Genomic DNA, 19,153 nt, shown 5'->3' with positions numbered 1-19,153 from the left:
TGCTTCATGAGATACTGGCTGCATCTGCATTCTGATGCTTTACTGTAGGTCAAATCCTTTGTGGGTCAAGCTGGCATAACATGACCTGAATAATGGTCTGAAGCTGAGGCACCAGTTGTTCTGGGCTTGCCAGACTGCCACAGGCAGGCACATGAATGAGTGCTGCTCTCCTCTGCCCATAATGGAGGGAGAGGTAGTGTACAAAATCACACAAATACCTGCAAAAACAAGAAAACACATATTTGCACATAAATTGCACATTGTACTAACATACTGAATAATTTTTAAACTTTCTTTTAAATTTTAAATTTTAAAACTTTTAAACTTTGAAATGGCAAGAATATATTGCAACAGAACAATCTGTAATCACTCTACAAATAAAGCACAAACCTCCCAGCATCCCTAGAGTAGATCACATCCAGTCCAAGTCCTTTTAAGCACTTGGCAATTAACCTCATGTCTATGATGGAGTCCAGTCGTTCTTCCCCTTCTCGAATACAGCAGTTATCAACTGGGCAGACGCCACACGCATCTCTGTCCTTATAGCCACTGTTCTTGCCTGTCTGTTCCAGAATAATGCATTTGGCTCCTGAGGCTATGCCCACATGGATAGCAACCTGATGACCAGAGACACTGGATATGATCAGGGACAGATTCTTGTTGCCAAGTCATTTTAACAATCAAGCAAATATAACTCATATAATGCAAAAAGTATGTAGTATTTAGTGAAAATTCCTTCAATATAAACTAGTTTCCTCTTATTACAATATTATAAATATAAAACTATCAAACATAGATGTTTTACTCATTTGAAGTTTAAAAGTAGTTTTTTTTTCAAAGAAGCTATTTTTTTTAAATGATTGAACAACATGAATTTGGAACAAAAGATTTTATTTATTTAAATAATTTATTTAAGTAACGTTTGTGTGTTTAAATTGTTGGGTATTTGCAACTTCTTACAGTAGTATTTCTTACAGTGGTACAAGTAAAATTGTGTTCTTTTAAACTTTGAAAACACAAACTGAATAAACTAAAAAAAAAATCAAATTGAGCCAGCAATTTACCGTTACCGAAATGCAATCATGTGATTCATAAGACCCTCATCCCGTCCCCCTGCCAGACTGAAGCTGTATTAAAGGGGTGAAGATGGCCGTTTTGTGGACTTTTTATTCTGGGTAAATATTTATTATTTTGTTTAAATAAATCCTGTTTCAGTTAGTTTACAGGTTATTTTAGACTGTTAATATTATATTCATGAGTATAAACATGTTACTCATGAGAATGACAAAGTAAAACTCCTAAAAATATTAAACTCTTATAAATATGAAACAAAATCTTTAACACATTATTAGAATTCCAGCAACTTTAACAAACTCCCGTGGTCTATAGCCTAATTAATATCTTAAATTTGTATCATAAATAGATAATCTGTGAAATGTATTTATCTTTGCCTTTACAAGACTTCTCTTTAACCAGAGGGCTGCAGCAGAGGATTGGGTCAGAGCCTTTAAAGCTACTGGAGGAGCGTGAACAAGCTGTTGAAGTGGCTGCGGGAAAGCTTTTAGCTTTAGAAAAGATGTTTGGACAGGTCTGTGCTCTGAACATTGAATTCCAAAAGGACTGGATGTACACCTATAAAGCCATTCAAATTATTTTTATCGGACTTGGAGAGACATGCTCCCCTCAGATTCACAGAAACTTTTTCTTTTCTTTTCAATTTTCTTTTTTTTTGTGTCTATCACATTTGGGGAAAAAAACTTTACCTCTTTGTTAAAAAAAAAAAAATAAAGTTAAAAAAAAACAAACACTTTATGATATTGTAATATAAAGAAATCAGTATGAGAGTGATAAGCATCTGGTGTTACCAAGGTATTTTATTGACCTTTAGACAAAATAGAACATTTATTCTCCCATTTCAGGCAAATCACTGTTTTAACTTTGATTAGTTTTGGAAGAATAAGTAATATTCTTTTTAATTAAAATTTGTGTTTTAATTATTTAATTATTGGCCGAATATTGTTAGGCCAATTTGTTTTTATAGAAAAACAATTACTTGAACCAGCAACTTCAATGGGCTAAAATGGGAGACAACCTACCTCTTTTTGAGTAGATGAAAAGTTGGGTTAAGTCAACCCTAGAGAAATATTAAATTACAAGTCAACTTAAGATTTTGAACTAGGAACATACTAAACAGCAATTTGAACTAAACAGCAATGTGAAATACTTTGTTTGGCCAGCAAATTTCTCTAAAAATGGGAAAAAACTCAAAAAAGCAGTGCAACTTGTTACTAAACTTTTTTTTTTTTGAGGCAGCTTTTTTTTACAATGTAGATTTAAGTCAGGATTTTCTCTTAGAGCCATTTCTAAACAACAGGAGATTTTAAGATCAGTTAAAACAATTGTACGTAAATAACAATTGGTTATTATACAGTGCTGTAAAAAAGTATTTCTACCTGTGTGTTTTTTGTTGTTGTTGCATATTTGTCACGCTTAAATGATTCAGATTATCAAAAAAATATATATTACACAAAGAAAGTCTGGGTAAATAATAAATGCAGTTTTTAAATTATAATTTCACTTCTTAAGGAGAAAAAAGGCTGCCCAAACCTACCTAGCACTACAGGCAGGTGCAGGTTAAACTTCAGGAAAATACTTAAGTAATGCCAAAATTTTATTAAATTCTGTCCAGCGGTCGATTCAAGACGCAGCCACAGTTTGATGCATGTGTAAAACAAGGTCAAAACTTGCAGTTTCTAATCTGGCACATAACTGCTCAACTTCACCTCCACTCAACATTTGGATTTCATTTATGGCAGAGGTTTAACTTCAGGCACATACCAAAGTACTCAAAGAAAGAAACTAAAGAAAGTTTCATTAAATTCTGTCCAGCCAGTTTTTTCCATGATGCTGTGACAAAATCTGACTGGACAGACATACAGACAGACACACAGAGATACAAATCTATTTCTGGAACTGGTTTCAGGTCCTTCAATATATAAAATGTAAAAATATTATTAAAGAGTTCTAACCAATGTGCAGACGAAACCTTTTTTTTATTCATATAGATGTTAGAACCCTAAAGGAACAGGCCTACAGTACATTTACCAAAAGTGTTTACCAGCTTCTTCAATAAAGAATTTGGAAAAACTAATTCTGTTATTTGTTTATTTTTATCAGTGTAACAGCTGATCCAGTGCTTATTCCAAAAGAGATGAAAGTAAAGCTGGAAGACACCAGGAAATCGCCATGCAATAACAGGTTATTCCAGGGCATCTTGCACACACATTTACATAACCAAGCATAACCAATCCATCTATCAGCATTTTTTCTTGGAGTTACAAGAAAGTGTAACCCATGGAAACCCACATAAGACAGTAACCTCAGCTCACCACTGAAGTTGCCCCAAAATTATTTAATTTTTATAATTCCAATACTGCTTATTAGTCTCTACATTTTTTTCTGTTTATGTGGGTATAAAGCTCTGCAATTTGAGAACAGATGTTTGCTCAAAACAAGCAAGAATGACTAATTTATTCTTAATCTCATGTGGGGGACATAGTATTGCAGTATGTTTCCCAAAACGGCAAGGAGGTGAAGCGTCTGGGGCAAATAACAACATGCCTGAAAATTAAGTAATGTCCTTTTCTAGTGTATCAAAGCAGTCTGCTTACCTTTGGTTTCAGATTTTGCCATATTTCAGCAATGGTTTGTTGTGCTTTTGAGTAACACACAGGAATCTCTACAATGTGAATCTCAAAGTTGTCTCCAAGGCCCATTCTCTTTAAACCCTATGAGAAATCATTAAAATGTATTATAGACACTTATTTCTACATGGAGACCGCTGCCTTGGTAATTGTGAGCATTTCAAAAGAGCCAGTTGTGGCTTTTTTCCTGACATTGCAGACTCTGAAATGTAAAAAAAAGCAGCATAGGCCTGAAAAAAATGCAATAATGATATGAAAAAATACAGCTTAATAGATTATAGACTACACGTGTTTGTATCATTATGGTCACTCTACTGTCCGTTTTTTTTTTTCGTACATAAAATATTTACATTTACAGCATTTTGCAAATGCACATGGCAATCAGATCAGCAATATGCAAATGCAACATTAAGAACAATCCTTTTAACATGTCTAAATAAAATATGCTTATTCTACTAACATCATCATGATAAATAAATTGCTCCCATGATGAACAGCATAATTATTATTATTATTACTTTAAACAGTGGCTTAGGTTCATGCAGAGTACTGTTTCACTTTCAATCATAAAATTGATAAACAACCTTAACTGCTTCCCAACTTGGATTGACCAGGTATTTTCGAAATGGACCAAACCCTGAAAAAAACAAAAACACACCGTTATATATCATATATATTGTTTGTAAAGATTTGCTCTTGTTGTATATATTCGGTGAGGGGTTACCATAACGGACCACCTGATCCGCACAACTTGGCACAGGTTGCCCTTTCTGGCACATCCCTCCCATTTAATTCAGGCTTAAGACCAGCACAGCATCCAGTGGCTGAGGTTTGGCTGGGAATCGAACCCAGGGCTTCTGCATGGTAGGCGAGACCTACTGAGCCACCAATGCCCATTGTGTGGGAAAGTGACCCCAAACATTTGAACAGTAGTGTATATATACACACAACCGCTCAATATATATATATATAAATATTGAGCGGTTGTGTGTATATATACACTACCGTTTAAAAGTTTGGGGTCACTTTCTAACTCCATGTTCGTTCCTGATTTTTATTTTTCTTTCTACATTGTAAAGGAATGCTGAAGGCGTCCAAAAAATGCATTAATCTCCTTTGAACAGTTAACGGTGAGATGTGTCTGCTACTTATGCTCTGTAAAGACTTCATAACGCCTCTAATCTGAGGTGCTGTTAATTGGTCATTTTTCAGGCTGATAACTCTAAATGAACGGTTTTGGTCTCGCCCTCCTGGGATGGCCTCCATGAAAGCCAGTTTCATTTTGGTGCTTGACGGATTTTGCAAATGCACTTGACAATACTGTTCTTGCAATAACTATTACAGAAAGGCTGACCTCTGTGTCTTAAAATAACAACTAACTGTTGTTTTTGTTGTTGTTACCTAATTCCATATGTGTTATTTTATAGTTTTGAAATCCGCAGTATTGTTGTAGAATGTAGAAAATAAATCACTAAACAAAAACAAAGACATTTGCAAGTGACCCCAAACTTTTGAACGGTAGTGTGTGTGTGTATATATATATATATATATATATATATATATACATACAACCGCTCAAAAGTTTTAGGATCCCTTGCTATTTTCTTCTGTTCAGTGATTTATTTTATAGTACTGTGGATTTTATTTTATAGTACTATGAAATAACATATGGAATTAGGTAATTATGTAACAACAACAACAGTCAGTTGTAATTTTAAGACATGTAAATCAGCATTTATGGAATAGTTCTTGCTGACCTCAAAACAGTATTGACAAGTGCAAAATTCATCAAGCACCATGAAACTCGCTTCCATGAAGACCTTCCCAAGAAAGCAAGATCTAAACTTAGAGTTACCAGGCTCAAAAATCACCAGATAACAAACAGAACCTTGGATTAGAGGCGTTATGAAGCCTTTACAGAACATGAGTAGAACATTAACTGCTCGAAGATGATTATTGCATGTAGAAATTAATAAAAAATTATGAACGACCTGGTTAGAAAGTGGAGTTAGAAAGTAATCCCAAATACACACACACACACACACACACACACACAAGACCAAATATAATAGAAAAAGAGCTAAGCTTCACAAGCAGTCACAAACTAATCCTTTACACACCTGTTACTACAACCAGTTCTGGCTTACTACAGTCCATGTCCTTCGTAAAGTTTTAGAAGTAAAAACAAAGCTTGTTTCCAAATAGCCTAAGCATGATTTCTGAGGTTTTCGACTTAAAACTCTGTCATCCTGAACTAAACTCACTCGAAATTAAAAGTTAAACTGCGCTTCTGTTTGTTACAGCGATTAGAACTTGTCTGAATCAGTGAATCTGAAATAATTCGATTCCTCAGAGTCGTGTACACAGATTCCTGAACCGCTAGCTCTATATTAGGGATTTATTGCAACAAACAGATACGAATTTGGTACTTTGATACTTTAATACTTTGATGTGTTTTCCACTTTTGTTCTGAGAAGTGATCTAATTAATAATGAAGTGGTTCAGCTGTCTGAATGACAATCAATCAATCAATCAATCATCATTTGTTTGTTCAAATCTATATTTAAATAGATGTAAATATCTAACACATCAAAAATATTTTACTCATATTTTATCTGAGCAAATTTATGTAAATATAAATTTAGTATTCACCCTTTGTGTTCCCATCTATGCGTCAAATGTAGTCTATGTACCAGTGAATGTGAGAAAACACCCTGGAGACACCTAGTCCTCCGAGTGGTGAATCAAATGAATCAAATAGTTCGGTTCACTTAAACGGCTCGTTCGCAGCCTTCAGACTCTATAAAGTGGGTCGAACTGCCCACTCCCTCGTAAGGCTGCATAACTGACGTCAGAACAGTTCTGCACTGTCCATTTGTGTCCACATGGGTGAGCCAGATCCCATCACAGTGCTTCTGGACTCTTCTTCCATCTGCGTCTGCGGACTGACCGAGGAGTGAATCATTAGCGCGCGCCTCCCTTCTGCACCTGAACAGTCGGCTTTAAGCGCACAGCACCACAGCTCGTCCTCACACACACGAAGGCGTAGTAAGCTTTCCTAACTCCTAACGCTGTTTCACTTCAACCCGCCGGTTCACAAACTTACCAAGAACATGTTTCAGTTCAAGAGGTCTTTCGAAGGCGAGAAACTTCAGCTGCAGGAACTGAACCAGAGGCTCGGGCACTACCTGTCCAGAGCTAAGCAACTGGAGCAAGAAAACGCTCTCCTGATAGCGGAAATCAACACGATCAGGCGTAACAGGTGTGAGGAATGGGAAAGCACACGCCTGGCCGAGCTGAGAGAGATGAGAAGGCTGGTGGAACAACTCTCTTTTGAAAAGTGCAGAGCGGAGATGGAGAGGGAGCAGCTGCGCAGAGAACTTCAGCTGATCCAGGCCATGCGCTCCGACGAGTCGTCGCTCAGCAAAGGTCTGGATGGCGAGCTGCAAGGTTGTGAGAAGCAGCTCCAGCGTGCTCTTCAGACCAACAGCGCGTTGGAGGAGCGCCTGCTCCAGCTGCAGGATGAATGTGCGCTTTTACATGATGCTCACAGGACCGAGGTCGCGCACGTCAGGAGCTGCGTGCACACCCGGGTCTTACCTGTAGTCACTCGGACGTATCACGGGCCACCAGCGTTCACTTCGGAGGAAGTCCAGGACTATGCGCTTAGTCTGTCTGAAAGCTGGAAGGAGACATTTGAGATGTATCGACAGCAGGTTGAGGAGATGGAAGAAGCGATAAAAGCAGATCAGTCGAAGCTTGAAGATATTAGAAGGGAAAAGGTCGAGTACGCAAAAGAGCTGAACAAGCTGCGAGCAGAAATGGAGAAACACTCTCAAATACAGCTGGAGCTCGAGGAGCATCTTATGCACATGCAGGAAAAGTTTAGACAAGACGTCACTCAGTATCAGGTATGTGAATAAATGTATTATTATTATTATTATTATTATCATTATTATTAATAGTACAGATGCTGCAGATATTATGTTTTTGGGATTGACATGACCACGCCCACACCAGTAGATAAACAACCACACCCTTTAAAAAAAAACAGCACTGAAGGCTAAAATAAGCAGCTGGCCTTTAAATTCCCCCAGCTCTGAGACTAATTTATACAATCCTCTTAGTGCAGTGATTAAAAATACATAACCCCTCTGAGCTGGTCTAAAATTAAACTACTGTATACTACACTATATGGACAAAAGTGTTTGGCCAAACCTGCAATGGCATTATATTCAAGCACATACAGTATACCTCAATAAGGAGTTGTTCCCCCCTTTTTCAGCTTTGACAGCTCCACTTTCTCTGAAGGCTGTCCACAAGATTTTGGAGTGTTTCTGTGGGAATTTGTTCTTGCACACCGTGTCTTTATAGTCATTGCTTTGTGCGCTGGGGCACAGTCATGTTGGAATAGAAAAAGGCTTTCCCCAAAATGTTGTCACATTGTTGGAAGCATAGCATTTTCCACAATGTCTTGGAATGCTAAAACATATAAATTGCCCTTCTCTGGGAATAAGGGGCCTGATTGAAACACCTAAATTCAATAATTAACAGGTTTCACCAAATACTTCTGTCCATGTAGTACATATTATAATCGTACAGATGTATGTTAAAAAAGGGTCATGTTGATCTCTGGGTGCATTACACTGCACGCATCATGCATCAGACCTAAATCTTTGTTTTAAGGTTGATCGAAAAAATTAATAGATTTTTATGCTTGAACAAAATTAGTCATGTTTGTTGTCCACCTAAATCACTGAGTGTACTATTCATATTGCGTGGCATCTATTAAATGGATGCTCCAAAAATGTTTCTAAATATGGTAATCTGATACATTTGTTTACATAAAATATTTAGCGCCCCTCTGGTGTAAGAATGTTAAAGGCATCTTGTAGAGGGACAAGTGAAGAAACCCTTCAGAGTGAACTCATCCCTGTAAGATAATTATAGTGGTGTGAATTCAGACTGCTTTGACAACGAGCACAACACAAGAGGATTTAAAGGTTACTATGGCATTTTATGTACTCGATGTGCTTGACTAATCATTTAGTGTCCTACTTTAGGCAAGTGGCTATGAGCCAGTTACCAGGCATCAGGCTTTAAATGGTGCATTGGCAGTGTAATGTAGTAAGTTGTTGGAAAAGATCCTTAGCAGGTGTATTACCGCAAGAGGAAATACTTAAAATACCTGTTAGTAATGTTTTGATAGCCTGTGATAATCCATTAAAAGAAGAATATTATCTTATGTTACATGGAACAGCACAATAATAACAATGCATCATATCAGTACCAATACATTCACCAATCACTTCAGGTTTCGTCTGCATTGTTGTATAGCATAAGGTATAGTCCAGAAGGCTGCTTAATGGTATGGCTAGAATAATTAACTTACATTTCTTTTCTGCAGATAATTGTTGAAGAACTTAAACAAGAGCATATGTTTCTGGCCAATGCTGTATCAGAAAAGCTGAAAGATCATCATGAACTCCTACAGGTCAAAATGGGACTTGGCATGGAAGTGGCAGCATACAGGTATAAAGTCTTTTAAGATTACCATCCATAGTAATACATACTCTTAGAAAACATTCCAACTGCCTCCAAGTGGTGCAGTGGTAAAGTCCTCGCCCTATCATCCGGGGATCGCTGGTTCAATCCCTGGGGAATGCTGTAACCTCTCGCAGCCGGTGGTCTAGAATGAGCTGATTGGCCGAGCTCTCTCAGAGGGGAGGGATGAGAGGTACTTAGTGCTCCCATATTAATCACGGCTCTACAGCCAATCAGGGGCGTCTGTGAGCGCTGTATCATGGCGCTGTCCTCTGAGTGTGTTACGCCGCCACTAACAGAGCGTAAGTGAGCAGTTCAAAAAGATGGAGTTGGCTGGCGTCATGTGGTTTGGAGAAAACGCATGATAGTCTTAGGCCCTTCAGACTGAGTGGTAGTAGTAGCCTTAATGTGGGAGCCCCCTAGTGACGAGTAGAAATTGGACACGACTAAATTAGGGTCCTTTTATTGTAAATGATTGCCTTTGCCCTAATGTTAGCAGTGCCATAACTACAACCGTATATCACAGTTTGTTCAGTTTACACAATAAGTGTATGTCATCATCATGTCACTGAACATGTCACTGTACTTGAATACCAAAGCACTCAATGTTATCATAATGGTGGCACTGAGGCCCTCACCATTATGGTCCGTCCTTGCCAGAGCACATTCCATGCAGGGCCTCGTCTTCTGATAAAGTTTTATGTTCATTATCATATGTGGCTCCCTTTAGTACTGTTGGTTGAGTGGTTGTCATCACTCTTATACTTGGCTGTAAATGTTCTTCCTCCAGCACACCTTGCATTTGGCAATTGTAGGCATTGTAGGATCCAAGAAGGAGAAAAAGAAGAAAATGAAAAAGAAGCACCTTTGCACCCATTTTTTAAGTCGTGTAGCAAATGATAGTATTCAACTACACTGCCCTGCCAAGAAAAGTCACCACCTGGAATTAACTAAGCAAATAGCTAAGATCCTTCCATTGTATAAATCCTGCAGTTTTAGCTGGAAACAAGTTATACAATACTAACTGCTTCAGTAAATAAGTTCTAATTTTTTAAACAACCATGTCAGAAAACATTTCTTTACAAAGATGTTACTCTCTACTCAGAAGAGTCAAATAGAACAGTATAGCCTTAAAATTTTCGACAATATGCCAAACACCGTACTGATATTTATAGCCAAACAGACTCTGTCCAGATTTAGCTCTTGAAGCATATTTTAAAGTTAGATTATATTTAGTTCCTGCAAAAGCAGTATTGTCAAGTGCAAAACCCATTAAGCACCATGATTAAACTGGCGTTGTTTTACAATGTGTAAACAAAATTTAAAAAATCAGGAAAGACCATAGAATTAGAAGGTGTGTCCAAAAGTGGACTGGTAGTGTAGATGAACAAAAATATATTCAGGTTTGAAATATAACAGGGATTCAGACAGGCATCTTCACTCACCTCCCAGTCATGTACACAAAGAGACTTCCAGACCTTTTATAGAAGGCTCCAGTGAGCTGTTCTCCCTACCGCCACAACCCTGCTTCGCTGGTGTTTGACATTTCAGTAAGCTTAGAATTTTTTGTTGGTTGTTTGCTTCTTGCCATGATTGTGCTAGAAATTTCCTTTTTTTGTTGGCTTACTTTCTAAAGTTCTAAAATATCGGGCTTGTATTATCTTGGAATATTTATAATTTCTTCTGTGGCAGTGTAGTAAAGAATGCAAAACAAGTCTTCCTCTGTGTCTGTCACAACTTTACATTCTAAGCCATAATAGAAACAGAGCATGTTGTGGTTGTTATTTTTAGTTTGGTCATTGAGCAGATCCCGAGGGATCGTCCGCTGGGACTATACTGAACTATATTTCCACAAAGTGTTATTCTAGCAGCTTTAAGGTAGGTTAAAAAAAAAGAAAAATAACTGGGTATGGTGAGGAGCAATCTGTAACTACATATTCAAGTGCATGTTGTATCAGTGGGAGAAGGTCCCTGTGTGTATTGTCTTCCTTTCACTTTAGAGGTTTTGCTTCAGGATGACAGAGCAAGGTGGTCAGCATACTAAGGACAGGTGACAGAAATAACCCATATGTTGTTGTTTTTTTTGTTGTTGTTGTTTTTTTAAGGAAAATATTCAACCTTTGATTTTATGCCTCCTCAGGGCCCTGCTAGAAGGTGAAGGTACACATGCTCAGAAGAGGACTGACCAATATTCAAGAGAGAGAATAATAGGTATGCTTGATTATTTATTTATTTGTTTGTTTGTTGAGTTTGCTGTTCTCATTTACTGTCTGTAATGTTCAGTATTCAGGATTGTTAAATACATTACAGAATAACACTGAGGCATAATTTTTGGATAGTAAAACCTTGCATTTTCTTTGACAGATATCAAATTGCCAGCCCGTCCTTATACTCCAAGAGCCTCTACCATGACAGCAAGTCGACCAGAAGTGAGAAGGAATTTAATCCATGATGTCTGGAATATAAAACCTGTTTCAAGCACAAGAACCTCTACAGTTTCCAGACAGGTTGATTTCAACAAATCTTCCAGGATTTTGCCTATCGCTGTTTCAAACCATGCTCAGCAGAGTCCTGCTGCAAGAAGAGACATGCTTGCTTTCACCAAAGCAAAACAGGCTTCAGGTTGTGCAACAAGTGCAGCCAAACCTGAGGTTTCTACTAGTAAGACCAGCAAAGATGTGATGGAAGAACAAAGGGTAATCATCAAAGGTGTGTCTAAAAGCCCACAAAGTGATCTTTTCCAGGCAGAAATACAAAACAAAGTGTTTCCCACTGCATCATCAACAGTAGAAATAAAATCAGTGAAAGTTGTGACACCACCCATGATGAGCCTGAACAGAAAAGCAGAAACCCAGCAGAAATCTGAGGATAAGAAAGATAAAATAAAAGATGAGAGGACCGAAGCAGAGTATGTCAATGTAACAGTACAATCAGATTCAACACACTTTATCCAGCATAATGAATCCGCGAAACGAAAAGAAAATGAGAAAGATTTGAATGATTCTGGGAATGTGGGACCAAAGATATTTGCAGGTGAGGAAAAAGTTTTGGACTCTGTGTCTATGGAAGAAATTATTGAGAATGTCATTAAACCTGCTGGTTTTGATACCAAGCTCAGTTCATCTGGTGACTCAAAGATCACATACCATGTAGAGAAAACAGAGCAAGAGGATGGAAGTACAAAGACTCAGATAGTTCTGCAGTCAAAAATGGAAGAGGATCTGGATTTGACAGACAGCTCTGCTCTTGAGGAACTTCTTAATAAGGGGGTACATAAAGTTTCTCTGGAGGACATTGAAGGAACCCCAACAGGAAGCATGATTCAGAACCTTCTGCATCTTGGCCTTGAAGGTGAAAGTTTAGAAAACAAGTCGATTAAAGTGGAGATAATGGGGGCACCACTGGAATCTCATAGTGATGAAGGGAAAGCTGAAATTAAAGAGACAGTGGAGGTTAAGTCCAAGCCTTACTTTCAACCATCGTCCATGTTCTTTCACATTGAAGAACCAGACAATGAACCTCAACCAGCTAAACAAAACGAGAACACTGAGGAGTTTGGGAAAACCTCAAAGTATGTCAAGAGTGGATTTGTGCAGGTGCAGGAAGTTCCAAGAGATGAGAGCTTCCCATACTATTCTCAGGGCCAAGAAACACAAGAATACTTTGTTTCCACTCCTGAAGACAACATGTCTGAATCAGAGGAGGGTGGAGGATTTATGTCTTATGGACATTATGGGGTGGTGGAAGATCTTTCAGATGAGAGATACTTCCAGGAAGAAAATCTGCCTATAAAAAGGAGGTACTCTGATGAAGGGGAATATAACATCGAGTCCCCTGAATATGTCAAAAGAGACACTCCAGAAATTTCAGAGTGTTTTTTTGAAGAGGAGGTGCATGTTTCTCCCAGTATGCAGGAGTCAGTGCTGGAAATCCTACAAGAAGAGTCACTGGACCCCAGAGAACAGTTAAAGGAAGCACTGGAGCAGATAGGGGGCACTGTATCTGGAGCTCTAAAAGAAGAACTTGTTTCGTTCACCAAAGCTGGTCAAGGTTCTGAGAACCTGTCTGTTAACATCCAGAAGGTGCAGCAATCACCAGATGATCGAACAATGACCTTTGTGGCAGAGGTTAATATTTCCCAGAGTCTGGAGGATTCTGGTCTGCTTCAAAATGAGGGAGATGACTTGTTACAGGAACAGGTGATGGCAGCACTGCGGTCTCCCAGCTCTGACTTCCACCAGGCACACTGTGCTGGAGTTGATGATGAGTATACCATCAGACTCACCACAGAGGAGCTCCAGAAAGGGGAAATGCCTTGGATGACCAGCCTTCAGGAAACTGAAGGCTTGCGCTCAGATCATGAAATTAGCAAGACAGAGAAGATCATCAGGCTGGGGCCTAATGAGAGGTCTTTCACATTTCAAATGGATATTAACAACAGCGCATCTGCACCAGGCATAGAAGGCATAAGTTCTCAGGATCAGAAAGATAATGGAGCCAATGTGCAAGAGTTTCTACAGACTGACCCCTCATTAAAGGTCTACCAAGAGAAAAAAATAGCTACTGTTTATCTTGAAAGGCCGCAGGAGGACTAAAAGAGATCCAGATATACAGTAAAACACCATTAACTGAGATCCAAATAAAAATGCCGATTATGTAACCAGGTATGATGAATTGTTTGTTACTGTCATTGTTTTTACAACACATTTAGACAGCAGCACTTATCAAGGATTTAAAGGCTTGCCTTCTATGCAATCAGATTATTTTATCACTGTGCCATTTCTTACTTTTTGTTGTGTAAGCTTCAAGGAATGAGTCAGTTAATATCCAGTTATGTCAAAAAGTTAGTACCCCCCCCCCCACCCCCTTTTTTAAAAACATAAAAAGCATCTAATTAAAGTGGGTCTTATCATTAGGCAAATAAAACCTCAGAGTACTAACACCATACAACTTTTTTCACCATGCCATTATTTATTTAACCAAAATGAAGCTAAAAAGTAAAAAACATGCAAGCAATACTAGGTACCTGCTTACTGCTTCCACATGATTTAATTGGTCCTTGATTAATCAATTATCAACAGTTGTGCAGACCTCTATAAAAGCATTTAGGTCTGGACCGTTCAGGTTTGTGTTAACACAAGGACAAAACTGTAGAACATTGAACTCCAAATGATTAAAATTTCCAAAATGGTTTTATAACCCTTTACAGACAATTTGGAGTTGGACAACATTCTACAGTGGAAAAATTGATAAACATTCAAGACAGTTGTCTTCACAGAATTGGACAACCCAGCACATTCACCTCAAGTTTAAATCCTCAGAGAAATGAAATTTCTCAGAAAGATCTCAGACCCTAAAGGCCTCACTGAGCATGTTAAATGTTTATTGTCCATGGCAGCACAATTAGAAGAAGACTGAACAGGTAAGGTTTGTTTTGAAGAGTTGAAAGGAGAAAGTCTCATTGGTCTGAAAAGAACATGGAAGCACAACTGAGGTTGCAAAAGTGCATTTCAACAAAGCACAAGACTTCTGAAACAATGTCCCATGGACAAATGGACCAAATTGGAGTCGGTTGGCCTTAATGCCCAGTGCCTTTTATAATGAAAAACCAAACAGCATTTTGGCAGCATACTCACCATATACCCACTGTCAAGCATGGTGGTGAAGGGATGATGATTTGGACTTGTTTTACAGCTATAAGACCTGGGCATTTAGCAGTCATTGAGTTGACCATGAACTCCTCTATATACCAGAGTATTCTAGAGGCAAGTGTGAGGCCATCTTCAGACAGCTACTGTAAAGCTTGGGTCAAGCAACAGGAAAATGATCTGAAGCACACCAGTAAAACTACATCAAAAGGGCTGAAAAATCAAAGAATCAATATTTTGGAATGGCCAAGTCAAAGTCACAGAGGAAACTATTTCTTTAAATAATTGCTGCTAAAGATAGATCTACACGCTATTGAAACATGAGGTACTTAGTATTGCTCACATGTTTTTGGCTTCATTTTTGTTAAAATGTATTCTTTAGTTTACAGTATGCACTGTCATATTAATATTTTGATAACGATTCTGTTTCAATGTAACATGTAAATTTGTTAAATTATAGCAGTCTACAATTAAAATTGTCTAGTATAGATTCAATTATAAATTAAATTTAAAAAATAATTTTATTTTTATGATGTGACTAAGACATAAAAACACCTTAAATATATTTTTCCTGTGACTATTCTGATTTAGCATAAGATACCCACTAAACTTGTTAATTAAATGCTGATTAAAATGAGATGCCTTTAAAAAAATCAAGAACTGATGGAATCTTGTTCATTAAAACGGGAAGTGGATTACATTTTGATCGCTGATTTTTTATTATAGTGAGATGTGATTGTTGTCAGAATGAGCACCAGAGGTTCCAGACTATACTTCTAGTCCTTCTTAAGTCCTTTAATCCGTAAATAACATTAGCATGGCATTCGGAAATCCAGCCTATCTGCACTTCTAACATTAGGATCGTTCCATGGTTTAGGAATGTGTGAGTAAAGAGAGAGTGAGATATAAAGTAAAGTGTTTTTTTTTTTTATGAGCAACAGTGTCAGCCTAGTGGTCACTGACTTAGCGTCTAGCAGCACGCTACATAACAAGTGTATTTTGGGACCCTTACTCATGGTCCACATAGCTGTAATAGAAGGAGTGAAAAAAAAAGTGAGTGAAGCCAGGGTGCATCCAGTAAGTCACTTCTGTAATAGCATGAGTCCTAAAGAGTTGTGCAGGTTTTTAAGAACAGTATTATTTGAAATGTTAAATAACTCTACTATAGTTTTTTTTTTTTTTTTTTTCAAAATTAAAACATATACTTTCTGTTTCACACTAAGAACAGGTTTCTTTTAAGCTGGCTGTGATTTTTTTTAACCTGCTATAGTTTTACATTTATTTGTCACCTGGTTTATCACTGGTGAGAGTGTTATGCTTGGATGGAATTATGACTATACTGTATAACCACAAATATTGATAAACCAAAGCTTTGTTTAGAAGTGGATGTGCAGTAGCCTAATTAAAAATTTAATCATCATTTTGAAAGTTTTTATTATTATTATTATTATTATTATTATTATTATTATTAATAATAATAATATTAATAATAATATTAATAATAATAATAATAATAATAATAATAATAATAATAACAATAAATGCTTGATGCTACTGCTAACTAAGCCTTGGGTTTATCTTTGTCTCTTTTATTTGTGTGTGTTAATTTATACCCGGTTTATATACTTTGGGTATAAATTAGTACTTGTTAGAACCTTTTATGCATTACTTTCACTCAAGTAAATGTTTCTTTCTATATTAAGAGACGGGTGGTTTTTGGAAACATTATCTTCTACTTTGCTTTCACATTGTCTGGGTATGTTAAATTCATGCCACAACAAAAAATAAACCCAAATCATCCTGTCTGCTTTGGAGTCAGTGTTCTGAATCTTTAAGTTTGATATGAAATCTAAGCCCACAGTACAGTACTAAAGTATGAAGATATCAGTGTAGTCTTTGGTCAGACTCTTTTCTAAAGGGAGCAGATGGGATACTGTTTTAAGCTAAAATCCCCTAGAAAGCCCAAAACTACAATAGCGGATGTCTGGCTTACTATAAATATGACATTTTTTCATTGGCAGATTTCTACTACTGAAAGAGAATGAAGGTGAATTAATTATTGCTTTTTATTAAATTAAGGAATACACTTTCACTGTACTACTATAAAAGGAAATGAATGTGCAAGTTAATACATCACAGTAGTTCTAATACTAATGTCAGTATTGTGCACTGTTGGGTAAGTAGGAGGAAAGGCTGCCTGCTGACTCAATTTTGCACACAGATATAACAAAAGGTCCAGGGTAGTAAAATAATCCAAATAATCTATCCCTCAGATTTGCCTTGTAAACTTAAAGACTCCTCGGCACTTCCACTTACCTATTATATAAGGAGCAGGGGTGAGCTAGGGATATTGGGATACGGCAGTTGTATTTGGCATTAAATACCCAGTTCCATGATACAGTATTTATACAGTGGAATAACAAACATAGCAAAACATTCTGTGGTCAGAATTACCTCATGTTACATCAAGGATAGCTATAACACAAAACCGATATACCCACTGTTTAGTGTTTCCTTAATGACCAAAGAGTAGGAAAAACCTCAGAAGCTTGGAACAACCTGCATGCAGTGTTTTGTTCACTTGTGTCTCAAGGCAGCAGTGATGTAATGGAGGCAATTTCTCAACAGGAAGGCAGTTTTAAAACAGTGTGCCAGTTTTTCCATGAATATGTTTGTAACCGACATTGGTTATACAAGTAGGCTTCTGTCTCTTTATTTTGAATTATTGTATCTTACATTAATTTTATTAATCCCGGTCAGCGGAACAGTTGATCTGGAGCCTATTATGGGAATACTGGGAAGAAGACAGGAATACACCCTGAATGGAATGTCAATCACACATAAAACATCATGCATACACATATTCATGCCTATGGATAATGCTCAGACAATCAATTTACATGCATGTTTTGAAAAGAGTGAAGCCAACTTGCTTGGACAGTGACATAAGCTGGATCTATTGCTGGCGCAATAAATCATCAAACATAAAACACTTTCTCAATCAATTGTGAACTGGATATTATCCAGATTCTGAAAGCATGGCTGTGTTGCTCTGGGATGCAGCTGTTGTGCTGCTTACAGAGGTAAAAATCTGATCCATGTCTAGGATTATACATTAAGGAAAATTTAGCAGCCCTAAGATGAGCCTATCGCTGATACAGAGCCTGAAACCCGGACCTGTCTCATCCTTAGATACAGCAACAAAGCAACATAGCAACAGAGGGCCTTGTAGGAATGAGGAGGCTTGTTACAAGAAATTATCCATTAATATGCTGTCTTGAAGTGAATTTCTGGATAATAACTGTAAATACATAAATATCACCGTATGTTTGAATGTTTCGAAAGAAAGTTTTATTTACTTCAGCACAAGATTCTTATTGATTCTGATTCTTCGGCTCTAAAGCTACAGTTCGACAGAGAATACACAAAGGGCATTCTTGATTTACCACTAGCAGTAGCACTCTTATTTCATATCTGGTGCCAAGAATGGATGTAGAATAAATGTGGGCAGATAAAAGTAAACCCATGCTTTGTGTTATGCATAACAACATGTCTGATATAACAAGGGAGGGAAAGGAATTTTATATCTGTAATTTTATGGCTGCATCCAGACACTCTTGAGGATTTTACTACTGCAGATCATTTATGAATGTTATTTTCCTACTAAGGCCTTTTAAGGCAAGTCTGCTTTTAACTGACCTTCTGAAGTCTCTGAAGCTTAAAGCCTCTAGGCTTCAAGTTTTTACTTGGCATAGCACAATGTCAGTCTGTGTGACATTTTACTACATCACAAGGTCAGGATTAGAACACGGTCCTGAAATCACTGTGCCTTAGAGACTCTGGTCAAAATAGCTCTTCCCACAATCACACTGACAGTATATTTAATCATCACTGTCATGAGCTGAGCTTACCACATGTTTAACGGCTCTGCCTGGGAAAACATAAATATGTAATGTGAGCACTTGCACGGAGCCATCTTCATTGGGATGACTCTGTACTCTATTGCAAAAATACACAGGTTCTAGTGCCACTACATACAGACACTATGTTGTATAAGGTTGTCGGTCTTTTAGCTGTTCCCATCGAGGGGTCGTCACAGCGATCCGCATAACAACTTGGCACTATGTTGTATAAGTATCCCCCAAATTTGACACAAGTCCTCCTTATATTTATGCTGTTCTGGTCACAGTTGTCTAGTAAAGGATTATATGGTGTTTAGTTGGATGTTATAACGAAACCTTGATAGATAGTTTCCCA

The 19,153-nt window shown here is 37.5% G+C and overlaps 2 protein-coding genes across 2 annotated transcripts; one reads left to right on the top strand and one right to left on the bottom strand.

Moving 5' to 3' along the window:
- Window positions 1-30: 30 nt before the first annotated feature.
- Window positions 31-4,483, bottom strand: pgpep1l (pyroglutamyl-peptidase I like). The gene is made up of 5 exons (XM_053500113.1): window positions 4,429-4,483; window positions 4,289-4,341; window positions 3,672-3,788; window positions 391-617; window positions 31-218 (listed from the first exon to the last, which is right to left on the bottom strand). The coding sequence occupies exons 1-5, from the start codon at window positions 4,481-4,483 to the stop codon at window positions 50-52; spliced, it is 621 nt and encodes a 206-aa protein (XP_053356088.1). The 3' UTR covers window positions 31-49.
- A 2,189-nt stretch (window positions 4,484-6,672) lies between these two features.
- Window positions 6,673-16,310, top strand: synm (synemin, intermediate filament protein). The gene is made up of 4 exons (XM_053501100.1): window positions 6,673-7,615; window positions 9,112-9,236; window positions 11,389-11,459; window positions 11,613-16,310. The coding sequence occupies exons 1-4, from the start codon at window positions 6,818-6,820 to the stop codon at window positions 13,841-13,843; spliced, it is 3,225 nt and encodes a 1,074-aa protein (XP_053357075.1). The 5' UTR covers window positions 6,673-6,817; the 3' UTR covers window positions 13,844-16,310.
- The last annotated feature ends 2,843 nt before the right edge of the window (window positions 16,311-19,153 follow it).

This window comes from Clarias gariepinus, chromosome 7 (assembly GCF_024256425.1).
Source record: "Clarias gariepinus isolate MV-2021 ecotype Netherlands chromosome 7, CGAR_prim_01v2, whole genome shotgun sequence".
NCBI classification, from domain to species: Eukaryota; Metazoa; Chordata; class Actinopteri; order Siluriformes; family Clariidae; genus Clarias; species Clarias gariepinus.
Note: the sequence above shows the minus strand (reverse complement) of the source record. Positions and strands in the feature narration are given on the sequence as shown.

What these genes read in the sequence shown, in the direction of transcription:
- pgpep1l (XM_053500113.1), bottom strand. Translation starts at nt 4,483, where the DNA reads ATGTGCCAGAAAGGGCAACCTGTGCCAAGTTGTGCGGATCAGGTGGTC. An exon ending in GGATCAGGTGGTCCGTTATG is followed by an intron (nt 4,342 to 4,428) that starts GTAACCCCTCAC and finishes TGTTTTTTTCAG; the next exon opens with GGTTTGGTCCATTTCGAAAA. An exon ending in GGCAAAATCTGAAACCAAAG is followed by an intron (nt 618 to 3,671) that starts GTAAGCAGACTG and finishes TCTGGTCATCAG; the next exon opens with GTTGCTATCCATGTGGGCAT.
- synm (XM_053501100.1), top strand. Translation starts at nt 6,818, where the DNA reads ATGTTTCAGTTCAAGAGGTCTTTCGAAGGCGAGAAACTTCAGCTGCAG. An exon ending in AAGACGTCACTCAGTATCAG is followed by an intron (nt 7,616 to 9,111) that starts GTATGTGAATAA and finishes TCTTTTCTGCAG; the next exon opens with ATAATTGTTGAAGAACTTAA. An exon ending in ATGGAAGTGGCAGCATACAG is followed by an intron (nt 9,237 to 11,388) that starts GTATAAAGTCTT and finishes ATGCCTCCTCAG; the next exon opens with GGCCCTGCTAGAAGGTGAAG.